Source organism: Apaloderma vittatum, unplaced genomic scaffold (assembly GCF_000703405.1).
Source record: "Apaloderma vittatum isolate BGI_N311 unplaced genomic scaffold, ASM70340v1 scaffold20337, whole genome shotgun sequence".
Lineage (NCBI taxonomy): Eukaryota > Metazoa > Chordata > Aves > Trogoniformes > Trogonidae > Apaloderma > Apaloderma vittatum.
This window is the reverse complement of record NW_009724821.1, coordinates 17,861-26,721: the sequence shown is the minus strand read 5'-3', so window position 1 is coordinate 26,721 and position 8,861 is coordinate 17,861. Positions and strand designations below refer to the sequence as shown.

Below are 8,861 nucleotides of genomic sequence, written 5' to 3'. Positions count from 1 at the left end.
CTAATAAAAGCAGGTTTGAATTGGAGCAAGAAGAGCACCTTGTTTCGTGAAGCGTCTTTTTTGCTCCTGTTTGCCGGCTTTGTCGGTGTTCGTTTTGGGGCGGGAAGGCAGCGATGGGACCTCCGGGCCATCCGAGGTGTCCTCAGGTGCTTCTGCGCCCTCCCAGGGATGCCATCCAAGCTCCAACCTATCCAAGCTTCCGTCGGCTGCCCGTCCCGTCCCGCGGCTGCTGACACGAGCGGGAACGTTTGAAGGTGTGACCTGGCTCAGGTGGGACGTAGGGGTGGGCTCGAGGTGTTTTTATTTATAGATTCAGTTGCTTGTTGGTTTTTATTTAGGTGTTTCGAGGTGGTTTTATGTATTGATTTTGTTGCTTTTTTGTTTGTATGTAGTCGTACATGCCTTCGGACACGCGTCTCATGCAGTGTTTGTTACGGACACGTTAGCCTCAGGGGTTTCACTGGTCAGAAGACGGAAGCACAGAATCCGTTAGGTTGGAAGAGACCTTTAAGACTGCCAAGCGTAGCCGTTAACCCAGCGCTGGCAGGCCCGCTGCTAACCCGTGTCCCTGAGCACATCTACACGGCTTTGAAATCCCTCCAGGGGTGGGCTCTCCCCCGCTGCCCTGGGCAGCCTGTGCCAGTGCTGGACAACCCCTTTGGGGGAGAAATTTTTCCTGTTATCCAGTCTAAACCTCCCCGGCTGCAACTCAAGACCGTTTCATCTTGTCGTATCTCATTGCGTGGGAAAAGAGACCAGTTCCTACATCTCTGCACTCTCCTGTCAGGGAGTTGTAGAGAGCCAGAAGGTCTCCCCTCAGCCTCCTCTTCTCCAGGCTGGACAACCTCAGGTCCCTCAACTGCTTCTCATCACACTTGTTCTCCAGACCCTTCCCTGGGCTCTGCTGCCCTTCTCGGGACACCCGCTCTTTTCACTTGCTCTTTGAATTTAAGTAGCAACGGAAACCACCGTGTTTTGAACTTTCAGCGGCAGTTTTCTCAATGGAGGGGAAAAAAAAATTAAAATTATTAAAGTCATACCTTTCTTTGTGTCCACTGAAAAATGCAAAGCGATTTTTAAAATTGCTGTTCAAATGTGTTCAGTACAGGAAGGTAAGAGAAGAGGGCGTTTTTGGAGAAAGCAAGAAGAAAAACCGTTGCCATCCGAGGCTGCTTTGCGGGAGGCATTTTTAGGATGACTCAGGCATGAGGCCTGAGAGTTGTTCTTGTCTTCAACTGAAGTGGAAAAAAATGCTGACATTTTCCTTCCTGCTGTTTTGGTTAAATATTCGAACGTGTAATCCTAGCCTTTCAGGCAAGACACGAGCTCATATTTTTTAAAGTTTTCATAGTGTGGCCTATTCTTAGCATCCAATGCAGTGTAAATCTGCTCATTTTCCACTTACCCATGTACAGAGCATTCGAGATTTAAAACCAAACCAACCAAAGACACAACAGCAAAGCCCTTTTTATCGTTTTAGCAGAGAAATTCCATGTCTTCAGCAAGAAGCCAGAAACCCCCCACCCCGCTTTTTATAGTGATACAGACACATGCAAATACGCAGAATGAAAATATTAATGTTTGAGCGTTTTGCATAAGCTTAATGAACTTTTTTCACCCCCCCCCCCACTCCCACGTAAACTTTCCTGGTGGTTTAAACGTGGTCCTTCCCCAGCGACGGCTCCGTCATTCCCGGGTGTGTTGTCGCTGTACGGGGGCGACTCGTTCAGAAGGATGAAGTCATCTCCTTATGCTGGCAGGGAGACTCTCGTGAGCGAAAAAAGAGGTGAAAAAACCCAAACCAAACCCCACAAACACAAGTTTTCTTTTGCTCCAATGTAAACTGCTCTCAGAAGTGACTGGTTTTGTATTTTGCAAACCTCATGCTTTTGAGTGTTTCTGCTTCCTGTGCTGAAATTGCTGCTCAGCCCCTATTTTTCTTCCTTAACTGGCCATATAAATAAAATCTTGCAAGTTTTTCATGGAAATTCCTAATGCGTTTCAAATTCGCGTAAACAAGTTTGTGTGCATTGCTGATCTTTATAAATTGCATTTTACTTGTGGAGTAATTAAAACCTGTGAGGTTATATTGGTGAAGATGAAAAATGGGAAATGTAAAGCTGTTGAAAAATCTGGATTATTTTTCCTTTTAACAACCCACCGTGGCACCGCCGTATCTAACTCCGACTCTGGGTATCCATTTAATGATCTCCCACAGCAGGAGGCATGTAAAACAAGAAGCACATTTGTGCCAATCTCCTCCCTCGCGTTCCGAAAAAATGCAGTTACATTACATATTTAAACCCCCAAGGAACTTGATGATGTTTCCACAGAGCGGATACCTGCCCCGAGGGCCGTGTCGGACAACAACGTGAAACGATTTGATGCTGGAATTAAGAAAAGCCGTTGCACCCCCGTTGCTTCGTTTTATTTTGCATGATATTAGGAAAAAATTCTGTACTGGAGGAGCGGTGAGGCGTTGGAAAAGGCTGCCTGAGGCAGTGGTGGAGTCACTGTACCTGGAGGTCAAAAACCACGTAGACGTGACGCTTTGAGACATGGTTTAGTGGTCGCGGTGGTGTTGGGTGGATGGTGGGACTTGGTGCGCTTAGAGGTCTTTTCCAACCTTAACGATTCTGTGATCTGATGATTTCCTCTTTTATTGCTGCTCCACTTTTTCCCTTCTAGTGAGAAATGTCCCCTGGTATATGTGACTTTGTCACCATCCTCGTTTGCTTCTAGATACGTGCTGCTCCGGAAGGACGACTCCAGGAGGTTGGGGATGTTAGGACAGGTCTTAAAATGGTCACGATACGTACGATTCTGTCATTCTGTGGGAAGAAAAGAAGGTGCTGTACCTGCCATGTGTTCAAAATTGCCATTAATTCATTCCCTTTCCCTGATAGAAGTAACATCAGCAGTAAAGATAGGTTGCCTTTGGAGAATTTTCAGATTGGACAACATCTTCAGTGTCGCAGGTTTAAATGTGAAATAACACTAACCCAAGCGAGCATTAGGTCAGATAGTATTATGTGCAATTAATAGCGGACTTGGCGGTTCTGCGTCCCTCCTGGGCTTTGCAGATGTCGTGACGTTCTGCTTAGGAAGAGTTTTCGAAGGTGCCTGCCGCTAGAGAACCTACAATACAAAAAAAAGAAATTAAAAAAATAATCCCTTCAAACGTTTCCCGTGCGGCTAATTTGAATGAGCCGTTGAGAAGGAAAGCGGCCGGTTCTTCTGCACAGAGCTGCCTCCGGAGGCGCGAAGGCACGTACGGGACGAATCGAGCTCGCCAGGGAGAGCGGAGCGGGAGGCGCAGGAAGCGTTCAAGACTCTCTGGCTGCGTCCCAAGCGCATGTTTACCAAGTTATTATTCCTGTTATCTGCGGTTCGTTTGTTTGGGATTGCAGCCTGACAAAGGAGCTGCTGGGAATTTCAGAGACAGACTCATTTTTAATTTTCTTTTTTAAAATTAAGACAGAATTTAGCAGAGGAGATCAAAGCATTTTAATCTTTTTTTGGCGATCTCATGTCGCGTGCTTTCAAAACGCTTAAGTAACTTTTCCTCTGTAGAAGGGGATGGCCGTGAATTTAAATGGATACATTTCTTGTGGCATTTATGTGAAATATGCAGGTAATTCTTTTAACAGTCGATCTGCGTTTCACCACGTGCTTAAGTAGAAATTTTGGTGACAAATCTTTTGCATCCTCTCAGGAGATAAACACCACGTCTTGCACGTTAGATATATCTCTAAACAGAGAGGAAAGGAATTGGGTAGCTAATATGTGCATTTGATTGCTTGTCGCTTTTTGGTGGATCTTACAGCACCATTTACAGGGTTAATTTTTATTTATTTGTTTATTTTTCGCCTGTGTGTTCATGTATTTCGTCAACTGTCATGCAGCTGTGTAAGTACCTTTCCATAAAGCCACAATTTGTGGGAAAACAGCCCAAGATCGTTAGAAACATTTTTCTCTAATAGCATTAAGCATAGATAAAAGATACTTTGTTTAAGTTTCCTCTTCTTTTTGTTAGAAATCTTTATTTGCAGCCCTTTCTGTACAAAAATGTATAGACACATTTAGCATCCAGAAAGATGCTAAATGCCAGGTTATCATCCCTGTGAGATGTTCTGCTGCGTTCTCTGGGACAATGTAGAAAAGAGAGATTATTGACTTTCAGCAAGAGAAGAAACCTGGCGCTACCTTTGAAGGGCAGAAACGCAGAACCAGAGCGACCTGAACAAAACTCGGTCTTAAAGCCCTCGAGAGAGGTGTATTTCAGCTGTAATTTATTTTTTGTTTGACTGAGAAAATAATTGGAAAACAAGTTCAGGCTTCAACTGTGAGCAAATGATGCTTGAGTGGTTCAGCTCATAAATATTAGAGAAGTTACTGAACCCCCCTGGTTTAAAAGTTTGTTGAAGAAAGGACCGTTTTCTGGAAACCTTGCGTTGCGTAGGAACGTTGAGCAAAAGTCAGAGGGAGTAACAGCTCCTGAATAAAATCAAAAAATAAAAGCTTTCACAGGTGTTTTGGACAAGGATCAGTTATACCTCCAAGCCATGTTCCAAGCTCGGGTCTTGGTCGGTCAGGCCGTAGTTTGGTGTCAAGCTCAGCCTCTGCCGGTGCCACCGCTCCTTATCAACGCACCCCCTTACCCTGAAGCCGCTCAGAGGGCTGTTTGCTACCAAAAAGAAATGGGTCTCGGGGTTTTGCCCACTCCAACTGCCCCTTCTCGTGCTTCTTGCTCGGCACGTGGCCCCCCACAGGGCCCTCTTTTCCGCAGCGTCTTCTGTGCAGCAGCAGCAGCAGAAGCCCAGTTCCCTTCCCAACCCCGATGTGTTCGGAGTACTTTGGAGTTTCCATAGCAGAGACTCGAGGCCACTTTTTGCTCTTACACGTGTGGGAATTTTGGGTAGTTCCATGGAGGAACAGGCACGGGCTTACTGCTCGCCCCCTGGCTGCTCCCGTGTGACGATGTTGGCTCCATCGCTTCGCGCGGCAAATCCTGTTTGCCGTTTCCGTCGCCGTGTTTAGTGCTGCGGTGTCTTGTTCTGGCAGCGTTTTTCAAAACCGGAATAAAACGTTCTGTGGTTCCTACTCTGCCGGGTCCCCTGACTGCGTAAATCGTTACAGAGGGTACGAAACTACGGTGGGATTAGCTGTTGATGGCAGATCCAACGCCGGCGCTTTCCTTTCTGCCGTTCTGTGTCATTTAACGTGTCAATAGCCTCGCTGATAAAACACAATAAAATTTTATATGGCTGTATTACTCATAATGTACTGCATATTTCCGCATGAATGGTGTTGCTCCTAAATACAAACAGGTAGTTCAAGACAGATTTCGGTAAATGGCTTTCTAAAACCTCCCGCTTTTTATCTGTGTATCTTATTAATGACTTCTCTTTCTTGCAGATAAAATTGAAGAAGCACAGAAACAACTTAATGGAACAGAAGACCAACAGAGAGGTAATAAACGAACGCAAAAAAAAATGAAATAGAAAAAAAACTCCAACGCGTGGCAGTTCTAAGGGCTGATCCAAAGCCTTCCTGAATCAACCAGGCTGGCACTGGATGAGACCCCCCCCAGCATGTCTGTGGGTCAGGGGCTGTGCCTCTAACACCTCAGTTTTGCTGAGACACAAAGGCTGCTTTTTTTTCTTTTTTTCTTTTTTTTCTTTTTTTCTTTTTTTTTTCCCTTTTTTTTTTTGTAACCCTGTGACCTCGTGAGAGCACCGAAGTTGCGGCGTTAGAGATGCGCGCGAGTTACTGACGACAGCCTGTGGTGACCGTTGGGTCGCGACACGATTTACCTGGTCGCTGATACCCGTGGTTGGTTTGGGACAAGCGATCGGTGACGATTTCTAACAGATGCTGAAGGAGGATTGATCGTCGCAGGTTATTTTAAGAAACAGACGACCTGTGACACAGTAAATCTGTGAGGTGGAGCTGGGAAAGTCGTTGGCGTTTCAGGGGTGGCTGGACTGCAGTGGGACCTGCCCAGATGCCCGGGGACACGCTGGGTGGGAGAGCCCAAACAAAACTTTCCTGGGCTGCTACCAGGCCCATCCCAGCACAGCCGTGAAAAGGTCATCTCCGCGAGGCCAGAGGAGTGCAGGGGCAGGCAGAAACCCAAATTAAAGATTAAGAGGAAAGGAGACCCTGTCCAGTACCTTCCCAGGACTGTCACTACAGTGTCTGGACGTGAAACCCATCACCTTGAACTGTGGGGAGCAGTTCTCCAGGTCACATTTTGGACTAAGAATGTTGCTAGCTGGGGGTGCAGGACACGCTGGAGGATGCGGAGGAAAAGCTTTTGGGAGAAGTTCACTACCAATCACATAAAGTACGTTATTTTACCTTTTTTTTCCCCTCCATTTCTGATTTTTCTTTAATATTGGTCAAATGTTCCCCGCGTTTAGGCATCGCGTGATTTGTTAGATAGCAGCCCTGCCTTGGTGATTTTATGAGTCTTGTCCGTATCTCACTCAGCTTTCTTTTCTCCAAACTCCTGACTGGTTTAGGTTTTAAAGAGAAGGTGTGATGCAAACTGTCTCGTACGAGCACCAAGACCGTGCTCTTGCTTTATGTATTTGTAAAAGGTGGAAGAGAACAAAAAATTAGAAGGGCTAGATGGTCATAGCAGTTCTTCAAACATTAGCAGAGACTCTTCCACAAACTAGACCTTGTACTAAATAGTTTTGACGTGTGTTTGTTTAGTGAATTGTAGGTAAAGTGACACTGCCATCCAATTTAAAAAACGGAGCGCGTCAAGTATAGCTGTTGGTCTTCCAGAAGTAATGCTGCCCAGGATGATTTTTTTGATGGATGTGTTCAAGCTAAAGATGAGCCAAGCTCTGCTTTAAGGCGTTTGTTCTCACGTGTAGTCAGGTAACAACTTCGCACGAAGGAAGAGAAATTCTTGCGTGTAAACGTGACGATGTACTCCGAAAAGGAGTACAAAGATTGACGTGGTGGTAGCACTCAGCTTTCAGCATCTCGGAATCAAAGAGATCATTGCTTAATTTGTGGCTTCTAACCAAGATTTATGTGGCTGGCAACTGGAAGATAGATTTTTACATAGAAAATTGGTATAGCAATAACCGAGATAATAAGGTTAGTCGTCTCAAATGAGAAATGGCCTCTGCCTTTTTTTGTTTTGTTTTGTTTCTTAAATGTCTGGATAGATAGATGTCTCGGTAATACGAAGTAAACAGAATGATTTAGTCGAAGCTTCAGAGCCTGAAGGCTGCTGAAAAAAAAAGAAAATACATGTTTAGAGCTAAACAAGGAAACCAAAATGCGCACATATTCGCATAAGTGATTTAAAATCACAATGCAGTGTAGTAGATTCACGTGAAGTAGGGTTATATATTTTTCCTCCTCGCTGATTTATTTTGTCTTTCAGTTCATCTAGATCACTTTGGACTTGTTTATTTCCTATCTGAAATGAATGCAGAATGTCATTTTCTGCGATTTATCATAAGTTAACTACTGCTCTGTCGGTAGCGGAGCTGTCAGCGGCACAGCTTATTTGCAGGGAAGAATTTTTTGGGAGTTTAATCACGCTGGGTTTCTGATGACTAGCATTGTGCGCCCATCAGTCGTAACTTTGTACATGTGTGGGATTTAAGTTAAATTTAATTGACTACAAAAAAGATATGTATTTAACACCTCATTTTGCTGTAGTGTACGTGCCATTAGCTGCAGTAATCCAATTAAGTGCAAATTGGAATAGGATTCTATTAAGCTCAGAAGTGACAGTAAATGGACAGACATAGTTTTTGTGGGCTTTTGTTATTTAGTATAAAGTTGCAACTGGAAGACCTACTTTTTTTTCTTTTTTTTTTTTCTCTTCCTTTGGAGTGGTAGCCCACAAATTCTTTCACAATATGATACAAACTCTATAATATGAATATTAGAATGACCTGTCACTTGAGCCCAGACACATGTTTGTTAGGAGTCACGCTTGTATAAGGTGAATAATTTGTATAAGGTGAATTAATTTTTTTCTCCACTGCCCCGTTGAGGCTGTGAATTTTCAGTAGGAGAAGCTGTGCTTCTCTTCAGCTTTGACGATATCCCCCAAGGTTGTTTTACACTCTGGCTGTGCCCCTTGTTTGGGCCTGAATTTCGCCTTCTGACACACGTACAGTTTTCTGTTAGCGTGGCAGAGGAGGTCTTGCTCCCACTAGAAGGGAAGGTGAGCTTGAACTACATCAAAACTTCACTTTGGGAGGGCAGGGAAAGCTTTCTCTGCTGTGGGAGCTGGTGGGTATCATGAGCTGGGAAGCAGTCGGGTGAATGGCTCTATCTCTGATCTGCCGCTGGCCGTCCCCTGAAGAAAGCCACCCCCAAAATGTCTCTCTGCCTTCTCCCTTCCAGACTGCTAAAGTCAAATCCTCTCAGGTCCTGGTGGTAACCACAGAGGCTTCTGATTTGGTCGTGCCCAGAACCAGCTGAAGGCCAATATGAAGCGCTGTGAGCATTTGTTTTCTTCTTTATCTGTTGCAGCAGCTCTCTGCCTGCCACGGCAGCTTGGGCCCTGGGTACATCAGCTCCACCAAGACTGTCATGGAGTTCTTTGGAACTAGTGGAACTAACTGGTGGACAACCAGCTGGACATGAGCCAGCAGTGTGCCCAGGTGGCCAAGAAGGCCAGCGGCATCCTGGCCTGGGTCAGAAATGGTGTGACCAGCAGGAGGAGGGAGGTGATCATGCCCCTGTACTCGGCACTTGTGAGACCGCACCTCGAGTACCGTGTCCAGTTTTGGTCACCACAGCACAAGAAGGACATGGAGGTGCTGGAGCGGGTGCAGAGAAGGGCAAGAAGGCTTGGGAGCGGGCTGGGAAACATG

The 8,861-nt window shown here is 45.4% G+C and overlaps 1 protein-coding gene across 1 annotated transcript in view; it reads left to right on the top strand.

The window, feature by feature from the left end:
* The window catches only part of LOC104276382 (zinc finger protein 40-like), a gene marked incomplete at its 3' end in the record, with an annotated part of 34,154 nt that overhangs the window by 9,890 nt on the left and 15,403 nt on the right, over positions 1-8,861 (top strand). Inside the window, 1 exon segment of the mRNA XM_009872675.1 lies at positions 5,419-5,472. Coding sequence (XP_009870977.1) covers positions 5,419-5,472 — 54 coding nt within the window.